The 25373-nt window shown below is 36.1% G+C and overlaps 1 protein-coding gene across 11 annotated transcripts in view; it reads left to right on the forward strand.

The window, feature by feature from the left end:
* The window catches only part of LOC129731661 (uncharacterized), a 176726-nt gene that overhangs the window by 129127 nt on the left and 22226 nt on the right, over positions 1 to 25373 (forward strand). For all 11 annotated transcript variants that reach the window (XM_055691828.1, XM_055691831.1, XM_055691833.1 and 8 more), the window contains 3 exons: positions 6614 to 6875; positions 14176 to 14251; positions 15052 to 15433. In XM_055691828.1, the coding sequence (XP_055547803.1) occupies positions 6614 to 6875; positions 14176 to 14251; positions 15052 to 15286 (573 nt within the window). In that variant the 3' untranslated portion in view covers positions 15287 to 15433. The remainder of the gene's footprint in view (positions 1 to 6613; positions 6876 to 14175; positions 14252 to 15051; positions 15434 to 25373) is intronic.

The raw sequence follows: 25373 nt of genomic DNA on the forward strand, positions 1-25373 counted from the left end.
CTTGAATTGAAACTGGAAAGAAAACACTTATTATCTATATTTCAGAATTAAATGACCCGAAAAATCCTGTATTTTTTGTTTTATTCAAGAAAGAAGATGTATTTATAATTTTCGGAACAGTCTAAATCTTTGGCCTTTGTAGACAAAGATTAATTCTTTCCGATAATGATAAAGATTATTCAATGAAAATCAATTGATACGGAGACTCCTATGGGACAATACCAATCGAACGTTGGATGGAGGGACTATGTAGTATTGAAGTAAATTTTTTCTATGTTATTTGATCGAAAAGAGATAATTACCGTCTGCCGGGGTGAGATAAAGCCACTGGGGTGAGATTGAGCCAAAACGGGAAATGTTTGTATGTTAAATTACTTAAGATTTCTAGAACATAATGCCTCAAACTCAATACTGTATGAAACATGATATTTTTATTCACACTTTCACACTACTCACTTGAGATAGAATATAGATAATATTAGTGAACTGTTTTACTTAAATGATGTTTTAAAGTACAGGCTGAAAAACACGCGCAAATAACGTTGCCAAAAAATGTCCCATGCAAACCAACCCGATCAAGAAATTACATCAACTTAATGCTCGGATGGTACGTTAGGATGTCATCTCTAATGTGTTGAGGAAATATTATGCATTGAACCTGTGATGGCTCAGAAAATAATGTTTTTCTAAACTGTACACTTTTCGAGCCCTTTTGGGGTGAGATTGTGCCAAGCTACAATGAACGGTACAGTGTGCGGAATTCACATTCACGACAAAATTATTTCAGTATACACCAGAACACTTGCATTGTTAACATAGGATATGTTATCTAACTATGGTATTTTTTGAAATAATGACTAAATGCTTGAGAATAGTAAGCTAACCATTGTTATATGAAAATTTACAATGACCGATATTACTTATGGAATGTAACAAAATTTTGTACACCTATTCTATATAAACTGATGACTTTAAAGCAAGGAAGGAGGGTTGTGGGTACGTTTCCAGCGGTTTTGAGATCTCCAATGGAATATACAGTGGTCAATGACACATAATAATTGAAACGAAATTTCTTCTCAGGCTTTATGTCCTAACGTTTTCCCTTTTTAAGCTACCTGGAGACGCCACTATGTATTTAGAGACTGTTCATGAGCCACGTTCTCATAACTGGCTACTCTAGATATTGTTTTGATCCAGTCTTACATTTTTCTATATTTCATATGAAACGTAGTTTCTGGTCAACCCCCTACGGCCCCTTAATAGTCCACGTTGTTTATGGTCGTCCCTATACTTACTGTTTTATCATGTTATTCATGTGAATTATTCGTAGTTACACTATTGTTCATTCAACAGGTATTAAATTCAAATTTTTGTTTTTGGCACAATCTCACCCCATAAAAGGGGTGAGATTAGGCCAAAGTTCATTCAATTTTAGCAAAATTATAGTTTATTGTAACTTGACCATATTTGCGGCAGTCGTTAACTAAACATTCGAGTGTGCATTGACGTGATTTGGATCAAACTCATTGCCTAAATGTGTGCATTACAAGCTAAGGAACAAAAACGTGTCCTTTTTTGGCACAATCTCACCCCGGCAGACGGTACATAAATTCATGTTAAAAGGATCACACATTCGAAAACAACATTTGACATCTATTACCTGACAAAAGTAACGGTGATCAAACAGTGATATTAGTCGGTCAAAGCTTGATGTTCACTTTCCTGATATCAGCTCAAACCGAAAGAGATGGTTCCCAAAATCACTGTGACAATGCTAAGAACTTATAAGTTTTTTAAAAGGTCACAATTTCTTTCAAACAAAGCTGTAGTTGTATATTTCCTCTCGAAAGTCACAATGACTAACTGGGAAACTATTTCTCTGGAAAAAATGTCTTTTGTTCTTCAAATTATCACCGTGACTACTTAATGAAAAAAATACGCTCGCTTTCAAAGTAAAGTAATTTGGTCTGTGATTCTTTAGGGAAAGCTTGTAAATTATAATTCAATTGTCACAGAGACAGAAATTAGAAAAATTTGTTCTTTAATGAATACTTTGGTGATTTTTGTGGTGATTTTTGTGAGAGAAAATTCACACAAGTTTTCCTATAAAAAGTAATAGTTACTCAATTACAAAAACTGTTGTCCCATTTCTTCTAAAACGTTTGGGGGACAATATTGAGACCAAAGCTTTATTTCGTTTGTGACTCTCGTGCGGATTGGGTGATGTCTCAGCCAGTAAGCGGCATCGCCTCTATGGCCAATTCAATAGATAACCTTAACGTCAGAAACAATCGTTGAAAGTGTTTTCTTCAGTATCAAATTCAAAAGCAATAGTTACCTCAAGAGGTGAAACTTCCTCCTTTTTTAAAGCAATTTCGTTTTGAATTGTTTCATTTGAGCAGAATCATTTCAAGTCGCCTGGAAATACGCGAAAATTTAATCGACCATTTTTGATTTGAATGAAACTTTGCACACGTATTTGGCTTAGCAAACCGAGCATTTTTCACAGGTGGAGAGATTTTTTACACCCATGAGTTACATTCTAAAAGGGCGTATGCCTTTTGGCATAGGTTTTATTCGAAGCGTTGTAGCCCAGAAACCGTTGGGTGTATAGAAAAACTGTCTGAAAAAGAGTTGTAGGGAATTAAAAATGCACGATAAAAAAATATACACTGTACAAAAAAAAATTATTTTGACCAAAAAAAAATTAAAAATAAACATTAAATTTCAATTTAAAACAAAAAACAGTTGATTTTTTTTTTTATTTTTTTTTTAAAGAAGCTTGACGTTAATACGCAACTTTAAAAAAATAGTCCAGAATGGAGAAATGAAAAATATTTTTTTTATGGTAGATTATTTTTTTAATAAAAATTCTAATTCGAACATTTTTCATAATATTTGTATTCTGATGGTTTTAAAAGATGCAGAAAATCATTTTAAATCAAAAAGCTCTTGGTAGTAAACATTCTAAAGGCATCGGTTTTCGAGTTATTTTGAATTTGAGCTCGAAAAATTATAATTATTTAGGAAAATACACGTTTTTCTTAATTTGTCCATGGTTCTCCAGCAAAAACCATACGTTCATTGGCTTGATCAAAAATATACAGTTCATTCTTTGACAACAAAACGATTGGGCGAACGGTTCTCAAGAAAAGAGTTAAATGTTCTAAGTGATATAAATAAATATAAGAATCAAATATTTATTTTCGAGTTTTTTTATCTTGAGAACATATTTTTTATGACATAGATACTTTACAGAATTAGTTTCACTTTATATTTTATATACATCATAAGTAAATGATTGGTCATTTTTTGGAAACATTTCGTTTGTATCTAATTTTCTGAAATCGGAACGAAAGAGTAATACTTTTGTGTGGCAGCTATTATTATAGATTTTTTGAAAATATTGGTCCATTCTTTTACTCCTTGTTCATATTCTTCATATGATACCCAACTAAACGACATTTTTGATGAATTTTTATTACTTTTCTGATTAGACCAATCATACAATTCTTTTGCGCTTGTAATGGGATGTCCATGTTCTTTATCCAAACTTGCATTTCCTGCCATTCGTTTTAATATGCCACCAATTGCATCGCATGGGCCTTTACCATGAGAAGTCGCAAAAAAATGCCACTCTGCATCGACGTTAAATTTTGTTGCAAATTTTTTTTTTATTTTTATATTGTGAGGCAGCTCCATCAGACATTAATATCGCTTTTTTCAACTCTATTGTTGTTTTCAAAAAACTCATTAATTTGGCGATGAACACCTGAACCGCAACAGTATCATGAGATTCTGATTCAGTAAGTGTTCCAGATTCTGAATAGTAAACAACGAAGGGATGAATGGTGGCTTGACTATCATTCCAATAACTACACGAATCACAAATTGATAAAGACGTATTAAAATGAGCTTGACTGTTCAATATTTTTAATTTTCCGATAACGTTTTCGTTTAATTTGCGTAATCTAGATGAGCACCGATGATCAGGATAGGGTTTACAGCATTTGGGCTTGGTGTATTCCATTTTCACTTTATTCATCTTCACAAAATGCAAACTGTTACTAACACATCTGGAGTAGTGCAATCGTATTTATAAACGAAAACAAATATTATAGGTAACCCAGTAGTTATTGGTTGCGTACTTTACATACAGTTATTATTAATGAACAAGTAGGTAGTGTTGCACGACAAACATATTTTCTTATAAAACATTCGGCAAGGGGAAACGTGTATATAGGCTAAGGTTTAGCGCTTGAGTTATTTATCCAATCGTTTTGTTGTCAGAGAATGAATTGTTTATTTTTGATCAAGCATTCCAATGAACGTATGGTTTTTGCTGGAGAATCATGGACAAATTAAGAAAAACGTGTATTTTCCGAAATATTAATAATTTTTTGAGCTTAAATTCAAAATAACTCGAAAACCGATGCCTTTAGAATGTTTACTACCCAGAGCTTTTTGATTTAAAATGACCCTCTGCATCTTTTAAAATCATCAGAATACAAATATTTTGAAAAATGTTTAAATTAGAATATTTATAAAAAAAATAATCTACCATAAAAAAAAAATATTTTTCAGTTCTCCATCCTGGACTATTTTTTGAAAGCTGCGTATTAACGTCAAGCTTCTTTAAAAAAAAAAATAAAAAAAAATTCAATTTTTTTTTTTTAAATTGAAATTTAATGTTTATATTTAATTTTTTTTTGGCCCAAAATATTTTTTTTGTACAGTGTATATTTTTTTATGATGCATTTTCAATTCCCTACAACTCTTTCTCAGACAGTTTTTCTATACAACAAACGGTTTCTGGGCTACAATGCTTCGAATAAAACCTATGCCAAAAGGCATACGCCCTTTTAGAATGTAACTCATGGGTGTAAAAAATCTCTCCATCTGTGAAAAATGCTCAGTTTGCTAAGCCAAATACGTGTGCAAAGTTTCATTCAAATCAAAAATGGTCGATATTCGACCACAGGCGATTTGGCGCGATCTTGCTCATTTAAATTTCTCGGCTTCCTACTCAGGCAGAATTCAAAACAAATTCTCACTACATACACTAGAAGTATCAGAAAGAGAGAGAAATTTCCTTCTTTCTTCGCATAGCGAAGTACGGTTTCTTTTTCCGCCCTGTCGTTTCAGGTGATTCGAAAAAAGATAAAAACAAATTTAAAACTTAAGATAGGAAGTCTTTAAAAGACGCTCAAACTCCACAGGCAACCGGAAACGCGTTGAAAATGTATTGGACGTTCTTTTCTGTGTGTTATGGGTGAGGTTGTACAAAAAGTTAGTTTTTAAAAAAAGGAAATTTAAAAAAAAATCTTTTGTTGCAAAATTATGAAGAAATAGTAGCTCGAGTCAAAAATAAACTGACTTTTATTATTTGGGACATTGCTATTTTGTAGAACTTTAACAAATTTCAAGACGGGAAGATCCAAAGTGAAAGTGTTATATTAAATTCAGTGAAACAATATACCATGAACTCTCGAAACTATTTTTTAAACTACCGAAGCTTTGTTAGCTCAATCGCCAGTTCTGATAAAAAGTTGTCAATCTCAGGTTTTTTTTCATAAGGTTCTATTCCAGCACAGCGCCATCCATTCGTGTGACCTTTCCTTCGCTGGGAAATGCATCAACGTTGGATGTAGTGCTAGTTGCAGTACAAAAACCTAAAAAAACATTGTATCATCAGTGTTATGCGGTTCGTTACTAACCGGTGATACCCTACTGAAACAACAACAAAAAAAACAGAGCACACACTAACTAGGGCCAGAAACGTGCGACTTCCGTCCGCAAGTTAGTTTTCATCAATTCAACCACATTGTGATATACGAAACAAAAAATTAGGCCCAATCTAAAGTTGATGTAAATATCGCCAGTGACATGCTGCTGTACAGTGCAAATAGAGCTTGTGTCCACTAAGTTACGGAATCGACTTTTTATTCCTGTAGGATATTGTCTCAAATGTTCGAGGTTAATTAGAACGGTGGTTTTCTTCGCCCGAATGCATGTTTCTAATTATACATTTGAAATGATATACTGCTTTCATGGTTAGCACAAACATTATTTTTATTGAGATACAGAGTAAATTGGCTTCGTCATCATCTTCCGAAAAAAGAGCTCAACCGTTAAACAAAATTCAATCCCTACAGTTGCGCTCACTGACCGACCTCTTCGTTGCTTGTTAAAACTATACGAATGCTTAATCCATGTTGTGTGTGCTTTTTAGCGTAAACTCAAACATACCGAGGGTACCGAAAAGAAATACATTCATAACAAAACGCTTCCGACCCCACGGGAGGATTAACTCAACTCGATTGATAAAAATACACCCACGCGCGCGCAAAACGTACTCAACCGTTATTTCGGAGCAAAACTTCTCGTCTAACCATTTACAATGCTACTGAAACAACCAGTAACTTTCCATTTACAAGCAAACATTTCATCCCAGAGCGAGATCTATCGCTTCTCGCTTATTTCCATTAGGAGTTCCACTGTTTTCGGATGCCCTTAAAAACTGCATATGAATTCCCCTGGTCTACCGATTGCGCTTAAAATCCAACCCACCTATTTTTACGACTATACATGTTTACCATCCTTTCTGTTACAGACCGTCATCCGGGAGATGAATCGCCTCGGCATGATAGTGGATCTATCGAAATCGTCCGTCGCCACAATGAAGGACGTGCTGGCGACCTCACAAGCGCCGGTCATATTCTCGCACTCGTCAGCCTATGCCCTGTGCAACTCGAGCCGGAACGTGCAGGATTCAGTGCTGGAGCTGGTGACGAAGAACCGCGGCTTGGTGATGGTCAACTTCTACAATAAATTTCTCAGCTGCAGCGAAAACGCCTCGGTCCAGGACGCTGTCGGTGAGTTTTCATTTAGTGATTCTCTGCTCTAACTCGACGGTAGCCGTTCGTTCGTTCGTTCGTTCGGTGGTGTGTTTGATGATGCTTGTCTGTTGATGGTTACCGACAGGAAGTCGTGATACTTTCATCCAGCGGTTTGCATATGACCAGCGGTGATATCATGTATATTCCCAGCGGTGCGTATTCAGCGCAGGCTTTCGCGAAAAACTAAAACAACCGATGTCATCGTTTCGGAGTGCTGTTTTATTTTATTTCTGCGCAAACCGCAATCGTTGTTCACATATCACGAGTTGTAAATTTACATTCCATTGCTGCCTCAGTAGTCTGTATATCGGAAACGATTGCAGAAGAATTTGCTGTTGTAATTAGCGATGTTTGCATGCTCTCAATCGAAGGCCCGATTCAAAAGCTGACTCCGTGGAGAATTACTAGCGAATTACCTGCCACGCAATTCTTGTGTAGGATGTAGAATCAAAAGTATAAAGTTATTGAAGTGGAAATCTTACAGCAGTAGTAGCAATCTACCGTTACATGTGGGTATTAGAGCCATATTTCGCATAAAAACTTGGAGATTCATTATAAATTGACCAGAAAAAAATGATTCGAAAGCGGGTTGTAAAAACGATAATTATTCAACATTCTTTATTCAAAATTGTGATTTAGATATAATCAGCTTGAACAAAAATTGTGGCTGAAACAAATCAAACTTTTTTTTCATAAAATTTCTTTTTGACATTTACCAAATTAACTTAGAACGCACATTTTATACCTTGGCGATTCATGACATATCCGTGAAAATTCACATGCGTTCACTTCCAAGAACAAAGTTCGCCACCTCTTCTTCAAGCAATTAGTGAAAATATCTGTTTTGTTACAACAGCAAAAAAAAATGAATTTTTTTTTAAAAAACGCGTTTAAGATCGATAGTTTTCAAGAAAAACAGAATAACTTTGAGCGTTAAGTAAAGCTTCCGATTTTTGAGAATTATTTGGACATCTTTCAATCTATCGAAATATTAAAATTGTATGACTGTCGTTCTCGAGAGTATAATAAAACATTCAGCACACAGTCATGATAAGAACTACACTTGAAGCGAAATCTTAAACGACACAAAGCAAGCTCAATCCAAATCAAATCGCCCATCGACGTAAAACTGCCCGAACAGCAAAACCACAGGATACAACGTGGAAAAATAATCCAACCGAAGAAAACTCAGGCTTCCGTTCTAGTATCGCTGCAAAGGGGAGAACCCATAAATTCTGATCTGCACACATTAGGAAATCGAGCAATTGGTTGAACCGAACTGTTCCATCTGGACTAATGTCCTTATAAACCAAAACCGCAAAGCAAAAAGTATACCATTACTTAGAAATAAACATCCAACCGACCACGGATCGTCGAGAAGTTGGATAAAAAACTTGTCATGTCGGCAACACAAGATTCCCTTCGGCGGAAGTTGAAAGAATGGTAACATGAATGACACATCTACTAGGTTGACCAATTGACCGGATCGTGTAAGAAAAACGTTGACCTAAAAAAAAAAGAACGAGAAAAATATGAAAAACACTGCCTTGGCAGCCAGCAGCTGTGTGGTTTCGTTTTTCAGATACGGTGGATTTCCTGGCCGTTGTTTTCAAGGAGCCAGTAATAACAGATGCTAGTTGGAAACAATTCATAGAAACAGCACCCAGGAAGGTTACCTTCCGTTCTGAGGAGGGCCATGCAAAAAAAACAACAATGCATCAGTGTTTGCCGGCGTCGTCAACCTGCGTGATAAAGAAAGAACAGGACGACGAATAATGCTTAGGCTGAGAACACGCTCGTAGGCAAATCTGTTCCGTAGAATTTCCGCAAAACAGAGGAGGTGGTACAGTGCAGAGAGACAGATGGCTACCATCCTTGTCTTAACGGTTCGCTAGGATCCAATAGAGGAGAGTCACAAATGCCGCGAGTGCTGGAGTTCTCTGAAGGGATGAACATAAAATTGTCTACGAGCAACCGTAGGGCAACCTTGAATCTGTGTGATGTTGGAGCTGAAAACGTTACAGGAAGGCCTGTAGCATACAAAGGCACATCCGGCACTAGCAGATTGAGATGATTCATTCCACGAAATAATTAGCAGAAAAAAGGTTAATAATATAATATACACAGCAGATTCCACGAACGAATTATATAATCTGTTGTTTCTGGCGGCTGTTCGGAGTTAAAGTTCGATGAGGGATGAGCCAGTAAAGGAAATATTATTAATTATTTATCAAACACATTCTCTTGAATCTCCCTAGTGCTCCCTCAAGCGACTGGAGCAACGATACATGCCCGAGGGCTACAATGAGCCTTTTAGATGTTTCGTTTCGCCAGGTACACTGAAACACTGTAAGCACTTTCAGCCACCAGGTCAAATCTAGCCCAAGGAAGACATGATTCTTCTACGCGTAAATGCACGAATATCCTACAGGATAGAGTAGATCATCTCACCGCTTGACAACATGTGAACATGCTGACAGCTTATCAAAGCTTACCCTGTTGTGAAACCGTCCTTTGTAAAGCTTTGTAATTTAATTACACTAACTAATATGATTTATTATGCCTTCAGTTCTTCTTACAACGCTATCGTAGGTAGCACTCATTGAGTCAATATGACGAAAATAGTTCATGTTATCAGCCTTAACAAAACTTTCCCAACATTTCTCACTCCCTCATCCACTTATCGAAACGTCAGGCCCAAAATGAATACCAATGACCAAGCTGTGACCCCGTCGTCGTCTACGTCTGTGTCAGCAGCCTGACCCGTCTGTCACTCGGACACGTCTCGGTCGACGGAAATAATGATGACTTCTTGGAAAATTCGCCACAAAAACGAACCCAACGAAAAGCAGCCGTCATCGGGCGGAAAATGTAGATGCACAATTGATTGGAGAGCTCCATTTTCGTCTCCTCTCCGAACTAGGTCAAACTGGTTTTTTTCTGTCCTTCTAGGAGGAAGTTTTTTTTTGTCTAGATTGTCCCCACATTTCCGACATAACGTTTCGCTTTCACTTGAATCTTCGAGCAGGTTGAAGTCAATAGATTCTAGCAGGTATGCACATCAGCTAACGCTTCGTTGCGTCCTGATTTTTTAATTTGTTCATATTGAAATAGTATTTTTCTTTCTTCTTCTGATCTCTCGTTTGTACATCATCAGTACCTAAAAATGTTCGTTTGTTATGCTGATCTACGACATCATCAAAATTGCAGTGTTTGAAAAATTAGTATAATGAGTGTAAAGGTGTTCAACATGATCTTAGTTTACCTGCGTTCAAGACTCAATATGCAGAGCGTTTCCAGTTGTATCATCACTCTTACACAAGACTTATAATTGAAATCATGAATTGAAAAATCATAGTGTTATTGAAAGTTTCAAAACAGTCGTATAGCACATTTCGGGAATTATAGTGACGTTCTGCAGATTTGAATATAGTCAAAGGTAAAGTTCTGAGAGCAAAATATAACACCTTCTCGATGTCTTGGACTCAATTTTTGTTACTTAGAACTAAACTAATACGTACAAGTTTTTTAATGCGAGCTAATGTTTGCATGCTAAATGATCTGAAAATACGCAAAAAATCGTCGAATGATTTGGATTTTGGATTTGAATACAACTTTTCACACATATTTGACTAAACAGACTGATTACTTTTCGCAGGGGAAAGAATTTTATCAATTTCAAGACTAAATTTTAAAAGAGCGTATGAGTTTTGGTATAGGTTTTATTCAAAGCTTTGCAGCTCTAAAACCTTTGGTTGTGTAGAATGACCTTCCGAGAACGAATTGTAGGAAACTAATAATAACATGGTAAAATACAATGATTTAAAACGATTCAAATAGTCATTTTGAATTTAAAAGCATATAATAAATATCTTCCTCAATCCATCTGCTTTCAAATTATTTCGAATTTAAGTTTAGAAAATTAGAGAATTAACACTCAATATAATATCATTACAAAATGAATAGAATTTTCCTACGAAATTCATGAATTTAATTGAAACTTGACATCATTCCATAACTTTTAGTAAAACGTTCAGGATGGAGAAATGTAAGATGAATTAAAATAAGCTGAATTCTGAAAATTTTTAAATTCCAACTTTTAGTAGAATAATATCCTTGTTCAAAAGCATTATTAATTTCCTACAATTCATTCTCAAAGAGTTTTTTGTACAACCAAAGGTTCCGAATCTACAATGATTTGAATAAAATCTATGCCAACATGCTTACGCCCTTCAAGACAACTACTACTGAGTATGAAAAATTATTATTAAGGTGGTGTAAAAATTGTTAAAAATCTGTCCACGTGGTATGTGGATGGCCCCTTAGATACGTCTGCAATATTTCATTCAAATGAAAAATGGTTACATTCGACAATAGGTCACTTAGCATGAAAACACTCATACGTAACATAAAATTATGGTTTCCTATAAACAGATATTCAACAAGTCTTTGGAAATATTTTCTTTTGTTGTACTTAACGACAAAAAACACGAATCGTATTTCAAACATTTTTTATCAAACTGAACGGTCAGAAAACCTTTTAAAGCGATATAGATGTAGAAGTTCTAAGATGTGCAACAAATTTTTTGTTAGCTTGCAAAAAAATTGTTTAGGTTCAATCAAGTAGAGTAAAACTAGAATATGTCCATAGATTTTCAATACGATATGCTTATTTCCCTAACACAGATAGGGTAGTGAACGGCTTCGGCAGTGGTTTTCTTCGGCAGGTTTCTCCATAAGATTGCTGCAGAAAGCCTGCCGAAGCTGTTCGCTACCCTACCAAAATTTAGTTTATTAATTTTTTCGTTCCCAACTAGTGTCCCACATCAAATTGCATCACGGAATAAAACGGTATAAAAAAAATACCTAGTTGACCGATCCTTGTTCATGAGAGCCAAGTATTTTTCGATGGGTCTTAGTTCCGAATAGTTGAGGGAGTTCATGTTCTTTTGTCTGGAAGTGGTTAGTGGGATAGTGGTTGAATCCAGCCAGAAGATTGTAAATCCCTCGTGTTGCTTCAACAGAGGAATCAGACGCTTCTGTAAGCGCTTCTTGAGATAGACCTTCCCATTTACAGTTCTGGTAGTCACGAACGGTGCACTCCGTTTGCCACATGAGTTGATCAATTACCAAATCATAAATTTCTTGACAAACTTTTAAAGTTTCTGCTTCCTCACTTCCATCGTTCTGATTCTGGACAAATTTTAGTATCTTCTAGTTTGTAGAGTCCACATCAACTTAGGCCGAGTAGCGGAGTGTCTAGTGCCACAATTCGGTCCAAGATCGATTCGTGCAAAGTTCCAAGCTCCTTGGATAGAAGTTTGGTGGGGTGGCCCTATCAAGAATGATGGCGACGTTAATAGCCTCAACCATTTCCCTGTAAATAACTTCCACAGAGTGCTTCGGGACCAAAGGACCATCCCCATTACGGACCCGAGATTTTATGTTCGCCGGACGAAATATTTGGTGACGGGACGTCATCCGATCGTTGCCACTCAACAGCAGCTTGACCTTGTAGGTCTGGTCGGCCGGATGATTGGAGGGATAGTATTCTAGCTTCATCCCTTAAGTGATCTTTTTTCAGGTATGCCGCGTGCCTGCGCTTTTGTGGGTTTGAGAGATGCTTTCCTTCGGGGAATCGAGGATCATGGGGAGGGCAGATGGGCATCCTTGTAGCGATACACTATCAAGGTCAAACCCTGCCTCCATCTCCAGATTAAGAAATGTTCGTTCGACAACTTCCTTCGTCTTCTGTTGCGTATTGTTGTTGAAGTTGTTGAAGTTTTTTATGTTGTTTGTATTGTCCACATGAAACCTACGAGAAGCTAGGACTTATAGGTCCGCTGCGTCAGAGCGCCGCTTGATACAGTAAGGGCAAAGGTATATCTAAGGCTCAAATGAAAATATTCTATCGGCAGAAAAAACCCTTTATTTGAGGCACTGCAACTCAGAAACCTTTGCACAGTGCAGTGGTCCAACAAGGCAAAAAGTGGAACTTAATTCCATAGCGCCTTTCACCTTCATCCTAGCTTAAAAGTGTCTTTGGAACAATTGTTTAGATTCATATAACCATTCCTCTATCTCTTAACACAAAAAAGTTAGTATATTTGATATATGAAAACCTACTGAACATATGCTCGCCGTACTCTAATATGGGTGGATCGGGACAAATGGAACCTAAAGGAGTTTATAGTACTTCCGCTTAACTTCAAGGAAAAGTATCGTCATCATGATTCCACTTGCCCCTTTTTAACCTATAGGTTCTTGAAGTTATCGAAAAAATAAGCTCAAATATGATATAACTTTGTAAGGAAAAGTCCTGGAGATATAATACCTTTGGCAAAAATGTGTGTTTTGTGTGCTCTAACAATCCCTCTGAACAACACTTTCGTGTAAAATGCAACTAACAGAAGTTAGGTACAAAAAATTAACTTTTAAGTAAATTGCACGTAATATACTTCATACCTTTATACCGAAAGAAAATAGAATTTTCATTTGCTCAACAAAGTTTCATATTTTTGAATCTTCTACAACTTTGCTAAACAAACTATTCTTCTATCTCTTAACACAAAAAAGTTAATTTTTTTATTTTTAGTATAGTAAACTTTTCATACTTTTTGACAATTTGCGATTATGCGGGTCATTCATACAAACAATTGTTCCGAAGACACTTTTAAGCTAGGATGAAGGTAAAAGGCGCTATGGAATTAAGTTCCACTTTTTGCCTCATTGGACCACTGTGCTTTGGTTGTATAGAAAATCTCTTTTAGCACGAATTGTAGAGAACTAAAAAAGCTTCGTTGAAAAAATATCTACTGAAGAAAAAAAGAATCCGGCAACGATTTCGATAATGAAAATGAAAACTTTTTGGATGTTTTAAAATTCAATATGTTTCACATTTTAATTAAACTTATCTCCTAAAGTACACCTTTTTATGTTATTCGTGATTCTACAGAAACAATCACTGGTTAATCGGAATATATTATATGAATATTACACAATTCATCCTTTGGTAGAAAGAGAACCATGACTGTATTTGATACCGTTTACAAAACCTGATTTAATGTGTGACAAAAGATGCAGCGACTGTTAGAAGACGTTACCCGTAAGATTATATTTGAAAATGAAATTCGTAATGGAGCAGCTGATGAAACGTCCATTTCAATTCCAACTCGGACGATATGTGGCAATGATTAGCTGTGATTGCAGTGGAATACTATTTGTAACACTTTTCCCACTTGATTGGTTTTTCTTTTTCTCTCACTATTTCCAACAGCGCACATAAATCATATCAGACAGATTGCCGGGATCGATCACGTGGGACTCGGAGCCGGATACGATGGCATTAATTTGTAAGTAATTCAATTCATTTTTTAATACCGTATTTATTTTTTCAACCAGTTAACACTCCGTTGGCTCAGTAAACACAGTGTACGGTGGGAGAGAAAGGAAGCTGGAAATGATTCCTTTTTTCCTCCACCGGTGAAGTCCCACATAGTTCAAGAAATGGCCAACACTGGTACGAAGCAAAGTGTTGGGTTCGTCTGCGACGTCGTATGCAAGGCGCTAGAGCTAGCCGGGACGGTTGACTGGATGGGCGGATGACGTCTTTCACATAAATATTTATTTGACTCGCATTATTGGGTCGCAAAACCACTTTACCCGTATGTCCGGGATCGTTCTGAGAAAACGGTTCCGGGTATTACATTGGTATGCACAGAATGGTTTTTGGCCAGATTGAATGTCTCTGGCATAAAAACGCCCAATATCCGCCCGAATGCATTGAGCCGTGGCAGTTCAACTTTCATTCAAACGATCATGTTTAACTGCATCAACGAACCCAACTATTCATAAAAAATAACGAGCAATTATTAATAAAAATATTTATATCAAACCACTTCCATGGTAGTTTCAATAAAAATCAAAGCCTCATGGCACGGTGTGCAGAGGGAAAAAAACTTTTACGTGAAATTGTTACCACCAAAAACGGAGCCTAACCTTGTTGCCATAGAAGCTCACTATTCATATTATAAATTTCAGCGAGCACAGTTTAGTTTATAGGTCAAAAAATTTTACCATCCATCCAACATAAACTTTACATTTTTTTTTCAACTCATTCATTCGAATCCATTTTCCACTTTCTCCGCTTTAGCACACCGCAAGGGTTGGAGGACGTGAGCAGTTATCCGAGACTCTTTGCCGAACTGCTCGGCGATGGCTGGACGGCGGATGAGCTGGAAAAGGTGGCCGGTCGAAATCTGCTCCGAGTTCTGGAGGAAGTGGAAAAAGTTCGTGAGAATCAGCGACTATCCGGTGTCCGACCGTACGAGGACATTCCGGTGGCGCTGCGGGCCGACGAACATTTCAATTGTACTACCAGCAGTTAATGAACCGTAGCAGTAGCCGTAGTGTCCCCTCTGCAGTAAACGTTCCTCAAGCGTAACTGTGACTGAACTGATTTACCGACACGAGCCCGGGAATGTAGCGCAGACAACCCCCGAAAAAGGCTGCCGCTCCTGGCTCTACTCTAATAGGTACATTTTTAAGGTTTTAGAACAAACAAAAAATATTTTTCGAAGAAGTCAACCTTTCCATGGGAAATGCCTTTTTAAGTATATTTAAAATTTAATGCAAGTAGTTAAATCGGTTCGTTTATTGCGTAAGTTTGGACATAATCTCCTCGTGAGAAGTGAGTTATTCAAGAATAAGTAGCCTATTTCACAAATAATTAAAGAGAAGAAAAATTTAGCGTTAGCCGTAATAGGTGAAAATGAGAAAATGGCAGGGGAAAATTAATCCGACACACAGCACAATGTAAAGCACAGCCAGTCTCGAACAGTGACCACTAGTTTTTTTTTCTGCCGCCAGTGGCGGACCTCTGCAGGAAGGACGTCAGAGCAGGGGAAAATAATATAATTAAAACACCCACATTAGTGATTAACGACACAGAGCCCGTGGTTGGGTGACCAACGCTGAATCTTGTCGGATCGCTGGCTGGTCAGGATTTAGCGATGTTTATTCACACTTTTTTCTCATAAAGTTTGGCCTGACCTGCGCCACCAGGGTCATCAGCACCGCATAACGACCGGTAAAAAGTTTCTTCTAATTTACAGATGAATGTTATTTTTTCAAACTCAAATGTTCATAAATTCCTGGAAGCCAACAGTAAAACAATCTCTGTATCTTTGAAGCTTTCTTACACATTCTTGTGTCAAATTTTACACCAAGCGACTCATCTCCGCAGACAGTGTTTTTCTTTAAACATGATTAGCCCTCTTCACCATAGCGACTGGTGGGTAGTTGTCTAGCCCAGCCAAGCTAATAACCAACGACATACAAACGGCAGAAACAGCGCTGTGTTCCGGGTTGTGCCCCGGTGAAAAATAATCCCAAGCCTAGCGATTATATTTCTTATTTGACCGACCTGTAGCTCCGCTATCTCGAAATTTACAGTTACCGACAGAATTATGTTTAATTAAAAGGAAAAATGACTCGCATATTTTTTGCGTTCTGACAATGCCGGTGTGGGTGTGCACAGTGGGGCGACTCCATACAAAGGCTGGCCAAGCAAAAAAAGTGTCGATAATTGCGACAAAAACTTGGTATTAACATAATTTTGGGGCGCTGAACACGAATTTGGCATCCATTTTTTGTTTGGGGCCGTCCATAATCCAATTTTTAATATTTAAAATTTTTTGGCACTTTTTTCCTTTTATATAGAATTATATGATCTTTGACCACAAGTAGTGCCACCGGGCGTCCGCCCCATTGAAAAAAAAACGTAATTTATGGACGACCCCTCGAACTAAACAAATTTTGCCCAATTATATATATTTTTTTTAATAAACTAAAACAACATAAGTAATACAAACTAATTACAAATTGAAAAAATCATCATCAGCATCATCATCTTCCGCTGTGATCGCTTAAATCTCGTGTTGAATTGTTTCCAGAAGGTTTGAAGTTAATTATACTTATCAGCAGGAAAAATGTCTTTCGCTGCAATTTTCATTTCTTCTAGTAATTTTCGATGTTTTATTGTTTCATATTTATATGTTATCTTCCTAATCCGGTTTCAATGGTTGCAAGAAGACATTTTAATACATGTATAACACCATAGGTGGTGCCGCTGAAGTTGAAGGCTCCATAATAAAATTCAACGAATTTATGAATTTGAAAACCAAGACACTGGTATGACACAACATTCTAAATGAATACGGAAAGATGCGAAGGGCGACGACTGTTCTTTGTTTTTTTTCTCATAAAGCAAAATGTGTGCTTTACTTTTGTATGCATCCGAGTGACAGGCAAAAGCAATCTTCAAACGGGCTATTGTTAGCCGGAGTTTGATGGTATGAATTTGCTGTTAGTGTTTGACACTTCAATCAGTTTAGCGAATTTCATGATCATAAATTGAAAAGGGCTGAATGTTTTTAATATTGTTTTAAATTTGCAGAAAGTGATAAAGTTTGACATAATTAAAAGTTTCATAGAGATTTGTTTACTATTTTCTTATTTAAAACTTATTTTATAACTTTTAATTGATAAATTTTGTATTTTTGCCCAAATATTTATTTTATTCTTACGAATTGAGTTCGATATCATAAATTTCCATTAATGGGGTATCATGGTTATGACTAAAATTAATCCTGGATGAGATTTCAACCTCAAAAAATAAATGAAAAAAAAACGGCTATCGCTTTTTTCACTAAAGTGACAATTTGCGCAGTTTTGCGCAGCAGCGGACAGTATGCATTTGAAAGCTTACGTTTTTACCTAGGTAAATTTTAAATGTAGTCACAACCGTGGCAAACTGCGGCAACTAAACTTTTAAGCTACTTTTCTACAAAAAATCACGTTTTTTTTTTAAACTTTTTCTAGTGTCAGGCCTATTATGACCAAATTTTACAATATCTAATGAAAAGGGTTTGTTTTGCACAATATTTACAACAACTTTTTCTTTGACGTCAAAAAAATCTAAGCTATCATAAAGCTACAGAGCGTTTCAAAGTAATGTCCTTTTTTTCAAAAAAATGACAAAAAACGTCAGTTCGCCAAGCTTTGAAGAGTCATAAAAAATTCAGATTTCATTATATTGCACCCAAATTTTGGATTCAGACACTTGAATGTTAAAGCAATAAAGGAAAAATATTATGAAACAGCTAACGAAGAAAATTTTTTTTGGCTGATGGCCAGCGATTCCCCACTGTGGTGTGGGTCGGCACGATTCGCACCTCGAACCTCGAAGGTACAAAAACGAGCGGGAGAGCCACAAAGACGAAAGCTCGTGAATCAGGAAAATTAAAAAAACATCAAGCGGAAAAGCATTAAAATGCTTGACTCTTGGTGGTTTTTCATGCCTGCACATGTAGGTGGCTGCTGCAAGACCCCGTCGGCTGCCGGGCATCGCTGGTGTTGATCCCGTCCCGTGCGGTCGTTTTGAGGCGAAAGTCGTTCTGCATTTTTCGGAGAGAGAGGGCCACTAAATGGTTCGCGGTGGGGCTTTCGGAATACGGGAACCCATTGTAGGGGTGGCTCAACGGCGAAAGGAAATTATGATTAGTATTTTAATAATGAATCATGGTACAATTTAATTAAAATATTTCAATTACATGAGAGCGCCTAAAACGCCCAGCTTTCTCTAGGCGTTCGTACATCATGCTATCAAGCGAATGTACGTAATGTGGCTTGTAATTTCGGTTTTGCATTTTTAGCCAAAAATTCAGACCCAGCCGGCAACTTTCATTTGAACCAGCATGCAGTTATTATGGCTAAAGAATTCGTAAATATTTCTCACTCTAGATGTACTTCTCCTCCATCAGTAGCTTTATGAAAATGCAAAGTCGTTGAATACTTTTCGGCTCAGGAGCGCTGTAACTTCTCTGCTGCTGTGTACGTATATAACATATTATGCAGGTTTGTCTTCACTCTTCAGTCTTCCATCCGATGCTCAAAAAGATAGTTGCATAATGAAGGTAGAATAAAGCTGCTGTATGAAGAAAAGTTTTGATAAATTCGCAAAATTTATTATGCGTGTGAAAGGAGTATGTAATAAATGCAAATCAGTTTACTGTCAGGACATTTCAGTCGTTAAGAAAAGGTGAGGGTAATGCTGGTGTTGACTATCTATTTTGAGAAGTTATAAAAATATAATACACAATCACGTACAGTTCATGTAATTTATTCTCGCACATATTTTGTTTTGTATGGTTTCGAAAATTGTTTGTTTATTATTCAGGCGTCTCTAACAGATTTTCGTAGAAGTTCACTACTTTTAACCGTTGTGAAATTTGTTTTACGCCGCCTAAGTGATTCAATTTCAAACTAGAGCAATTCTGTCATTAAACAATGAAGCGGCTAAAACGGTCGTTCAAATATCGTGACCTGCAATGAATATTTGCTCCCAAAAATAAACACACGAACAGTTTATGACAGAAAACATTTGACTGACAATTTTCTGCCAATTATGAACATCGAATACAACGCACTGCAGTGTTTGGTTTGCCCTGAACAAATGACCAATTCTGTTTACTCATGAGCCCGGAAAATGAAAATAAATGTTTGCGAGGGATTCGATTTTATCTCGTTCTATTGTATCAAAAACAAAATGAATACGAATTAAATATGTTCAAATATTATTTAGGATCTTTTTTTATACTTTTAGCTGGTTTCGAGGTAGGATGCTAGTCTCATATCTGCAGTCATGCTTCGAATTTGACTAATACATGTATAAAAGATCTCGTTCAAAGTAATCTCATTTTACATTGCTGAAAAGAAGCCTAGAAAAATGGATGCTTTCCACAAAAAAATTTTTTTTTGGTACAACAGATTGTTTCTGCACCCAAGATTTCTCTACTCAGTTCCTTATCCAACCACTAGAAATAAGCATTCATGTGAAGTACCTGTAGGAAAGCAAACTCTGTTAGAAACCCTTCTTGTTTGGGGCTTTTGGAAAAGTGTTTGGCAGCGGAACAGAAGTCCAAATTACGATGAAGTCCATTCTAGTCGAACGTTGGAATTATCCCTCAAAGTCTGAGAGTCCCAAAAGTCTGGGAATAGAAGTAGTAAATTAATAGAAGGTGTTAGTCTCTTAAACCAATGTCAAAGCTTTAAATGGGTGTTAGATAATGTCGCGATATATCAGAACGATGCTAGAAACACCTAAAACTTTTAGTAGTTGACTTTAAGTAGTTAATGGTTTTGGCAGTTCGAATGGATTACCTACTGGTTCAGTTTGATTCAATGCTCCGCTTTTTAAATCACTTAGAAATTAAATAGGGTAATCGCTCCTATACTCATCTCATCACGCCTTTTTGATCAATTTATAGTCAAATTTTACCATATTTTCAACGTAAAACTTTTAACCACTTGACAAAATTGAGGATCAAATAAATTTACTTTCAAAAATTTATAGAAATTTGACGGTAAATTGGTCAAATGAGAGAAATAAGATGAATATAGGTGCATCTAGCTGTTGATATTAATATGGGAGCCATTACCCTATTATTTGTTTCACCATATTCAAACATTTTCACATTTGCTGTTAAATAGCACAACAAGCACAGCTTTGGGGAGGGGGGGTTGGCTTATGTCCACGGTCCATACAAATTTTAGAATTTATAATTGGTCCACCGAGGGGTAGGGGGAGGGGGTCAAAATCATTAAAAATCTGTCCACGTGGTATGTGGATGGCCCCAGAAGGTTGTGCTATTTAACAGCACTAAAAAATTCAAACAATTCAGCCACTTCAAGCTCTAGAACCATTTATAAAGGCTGGTTCCAGATGGCTTAAAAATGCATGTAACGTCGAGATCTGGTAGGATAATCGCTTCTATATTCAATTGAGTACCTATATTTATCTCATCACGTCTTTTCGATCAATTTATCGTCAAACTTCACCATATTTTCAACGTAAAACTTTCAACCGCTTGACAAAATCGTGGAGCAAATAGATTTACTATCGAAAATTTGTAGAAATTTTTGGATAAATTAGAGAAATAAGATGAGTATAGGTGCAGCTAGCAGTTGAGATGAATAATGGAGCGATTACCCTATCATCTGAAGAAAAAATTAATAACATTCTGGTTACTTTTTTCCCATATAAGTAATTGGCACTCTACTCAATAACTACACAGCTGAGCTCACTGCAGTGCTTTTATTGTGTATCTCTCGAGCCTATATCAAATGAGGGGAGCATCTAGATTGGAAAGTGGACGGCTTGCTTTGAACCTCAAATCTAAAAACAATCTGGCCGCCCATCACGCGTGTTAGTTCTTCGAATGCCTTCGAATTTATCTCAGCAGTGCGCACCGTGGTGTACTTCTGTGCATTCTCACTAGAGTGGTCCACCACTCTTGTTTCGCTCAGCTGTGAAATTCACAAACACAGCAAAAAACCGATAAAAAGTTTGGCGCATGTGCTCATGCTGAGCAAGAAGCGAGCGGTGAATATTCACTTTGCTCTTTCCACATGTTGAGGAGAATAACAAGCCTGATCGTCAGCGGGGTTAATTTGCAGAAAAATTCTCTGAAATATGAAGAACCATCATGCTAACGATAATAAAAAAAACCGATAATTATAAAACTTATACCCTATATTAAATTTAACTAGACTGTTTATTTCCCGACAGGTTTCAACTTTCCGTGATTTTGGAAATAGAAATCCCGGGAATTACCACACAAATCAAATTCATAGTGGTGATTTATTAAACTTGTGATTTATTGTTATTGTTGTTTGGATTCCATTTTTGTCACATAAAGGAAAAGACTGAAAACATGAACATAAATGAAAATCGATTCGTTCAACACAAAAATTTGAAATTGACATTGGAATGTTTTTATGCCAAAAATCGCCGAAATGCATAAAACTTCGAGATCTTATGCTATCTCAAAATATAACCTGGGACTCGGGAACACTTTAGAGAAATGTTGTCTCCAGTGAAGTTATAGATAATGTTGTCACTGAAAACGTTGTTGAACATACTTTATTTCTAACTCCTCCTGTTTTGAAGTTATAACGTTTTATGTTAGTCCTTGATATAAAATGCTTCGAAATATCTAAGAAACTGTAGCCTTTAGAAGGTAATTATGTTCAGCATATATTCGTATATCATTAAAACACACAACTTTGTAGGAGACATGAAAATGATAGCTTCTACAAAGTCTGAGTAATTGACAAAAAATTGAAAACAAATATTATTTTGTATACATCCTCAGGTCACAATTATGCAAAAACTGGCAGTCGGAACCTGCATAGGATGAATTATTTTCATAATCACTCTACGAAAATCTTTTATTACGGTTTTTAGTAATAACTGCATATGAGTGTGTCGTCTTCAAAGTTGTGTGTTTCGGTGATAAATTAATATATGCTGAAAATTGTGGCCTTCTCAATGCTACAGTTAGGTACGGATATTTAGAAATATTAATTTTAAAGACTAGTTTAATATAAAACGTTATATCTCCAAATCGAAAAGGGTACGAAGAAAAGTGTTTTCGGCAAAGATTTTTGGACAACATTGTCTACAACTTTGCTGGAAACAGTATTTCTATAAGGTGAATTTTTTAAAAGTTAGACTTTGCAGCACCACTAGCAGTGAAGTTCCGAACTTAAAGTTATTGTCATTTTATAAGACATTTCCAATACTTAATATCTGCAGAAGATAGTATGTCAAAAAACCAGTATTTAGAAGTAAATGAAAAAAGTTCACGATTTTGAGCTCATATATTTGGCAATGGCTCAGTCTTTGTGTAAGGTATCTTTTTCGTGTCTTCTTAGTCTTTTACGAACTTGTGTCTTATACCAAATTTGTAATTTTTGCTACTACTGTCAAAAAATGTGGATGAACTTAAAGAAAAACTATATTATTTCTCATGAAATTACATTTATTATGAACTAACAAAAAAATTTAAAATTTGAGAAAGGTCCTTTACCAGCTTTCCGACGAAGCTTTTTTATGATGCCGGAACAAGAGCGTTGCACGGCCTTAAAGGCCACTTTTTGAAAGCATCTCTTCATTCTTCCAATCAACTGTTTGCAGTTCGTTGATCTCCAGTTATTTTTGCACCGCAGGATCTTCAAATACCAAAGAAATCTTCGATTGGACGACACTGTGGTAGATTTGTTGGGTTTTGTATTTGTGAAACAAAAGGTTTCGAGTGGTTGTTTAGAAGTGTTAGTGCTTTTTTTTTTGTTTGACGTAATGTGATGATATTTTATCGGGTAGGTGTTTTGAAAAAAATGGAATCATAATTTTATTCAAACAATCGCACAGTGGCCGGTTTCTATACAAAAGTCGGAAAAAACCTCAAAGTCTTTTTTATATGATTGGAAATTACATATTATTACAATTTTGGGGCGGTGAACTCATTTCTGATGTCAGAAAATGTTGAAAATAGCAATTTACGCACCTAAAGTGCCGTTAGAGCTGTCTCATGATCAGATTTTTTTTTTTGCTTCAATCTTGCTTAGAATTTTGATAGGAGAACCGCTCTTATATTCATCTCAACATCTATATTCATCTCATAGCTCTTATTTGTTCAATTTATTGTACAATTTTCCTTTTTTTAAGTAAAACTAGTTTTATTTTACCTCTTGATTCAGTCAAGTAGTCGAAAGTTAAGAGCGATGAGAAAAGCGAAATAGAAGCGACGAGAAGAATATAGGTGCTAAGATGAACATTGAGGTGGTTCCCACACTTGTTCTTCATCGAAAAATTTTAGAATTGCATTTTTCTAGTGGTTCTTAGGGTACTCCTTTTTGAGTTAGGGTGGTGCAAAAATCGTCATAATTCAATTTATTTTATTTCGAAAATATTTTAGCTTTCAAGCCGTTTGACCAATTCAAGATCTTTCTGCGACAAATAAGAGGTCTTTCAAGGAAAATTATGAGATCGTATGGTAGTTTATTTTAACGTCATTGGAAATATAAAAGACGATACTTTTTTTTCTCATGAATCTAATTTATTCTCTCTTTATACATCTTGCAGTACTGGAAGCGGTTTACAAGTTTATATAAAAATGCTTGAGATTACTGGAAAAAAACATTATGTATACTTCCCAGTCAATCATGTTGTTCAAATATACGAAATTGAATATTTTACAACTGACCACCATTCGTCTCAATAGTTTTATTTTTAATATATCTCCCTATGAGCAACGATGTGCAAAACGGGACCCAAAAATCTGAAAAGTACAATAAATTTCTCATTGATTGTTGGTTATCCGATCGTTCCGAACTGTTTCACAAGATTGTACGGATCAAAACTGAGGGCGTCACAGGTGTTTTGCCTGATATAGCAACATTCAAAGGGCGATTAAAAATTGATATCTCAACCGATTGTCATGAAACTTTGGGAAAAGGTCATTTACACTTTGAGAATCTTCGGAAAAATGTAAAACATCTAAAATATTGACATGAAAAATCGAGGTTTTTCCCAGCCTCCGACCACTGTGAATCGTTTTGGTATACATTTTGATTGATGGCCAGGCCATTAGGCTTTAACCATGATTTATCCAAAGAGGTAAAAGTCCTTCCATGCCCACTTCCTTGGCCAGTCTTCAACTACAATCCCGGCGGAATATAGTTGAGGTTTGTAGGAAATAATACAGAAACCGGAAGATTTTCGCTTTTAAACTGGTTTACCATGAGCTTTTTGCTAAAGTTGTTGTGCAGTTCATAGCTGCGCTTGCGGAATGCGCCTTTTTTGACGCCATTTTTAACAGAACGGTAGAGAAAAAAAAAAAGAAAAAAAAAAGAAAAAAAAAAGAAAAAAAAAGAGGAAAGAGAGAACTTTCATATACATACTCTTTTTTCTCTCTGAGCGTGTTGTTATGGTGCAAGAGAGCCTCTGGAAATTCAAATTTTTTAGTTGTCAACAGTTACATACACCAAAGTCTTTCTACGCGTCTTTTTTACGCAGATTTCGAAATTTACGCGGTTTCTTACGCGAATTTTTCAGAAAAGTCGTTTTCTACGCGGCATGTATTTAATGTTTTTTTTTTTCATTTTCAAATAGTTGAATTAAAGTGTCCTATGAGTTTACTTAACCCAATTACTGCGTATTCACTGATTTGACCTAGCTGTTTATATTTTTTCTTGATTTTCTGCTTGATTTGTAGGTAGAAATAACACTATTGATAGTTTTTCGAAAGTATTTCGCTAAAATGGTTAAAAACCTTCAGCAATTGATTTTTTACACGGATTTCTGAATTTACGTGATGTTTACGCGGATTTTTTCACGCGCCTAAAAAAGACTTTAGTGTACAATGAAATCGAATTTTAAGGGTACGTCAGACATGAAACAATATATCTCCAAAACAAAACAAAATTTAGAAAAAAGGTACCTTCGGCAAAGAAGTTTGTCTACAACTTAACTGAAGGCATCATTTCTCTGAAAAGTACAAGTGCAAAGTCATATAGTGTGGCTCTCCAGTCTATTTCCTAAGCCTGGTTCCAAACAAAAACTTGTTGTCT

This window comes from Wyeomyia smithii, chromosome 3, assembly GCF_029784165.1.
Source record: "Wyeomyia smithii strain HCP4-BCI-WySm-NY-G18 chromosome 3, ASM2978416v1, whole genome shotgun sequence".
In the NCBI taxonomy this organism is placed as follows: Eukaryota; Metazoa; Arthropoda; class Insecta; order Diptera; family Culicidae; genus Wyeomyia; species Wyeomyia smithii.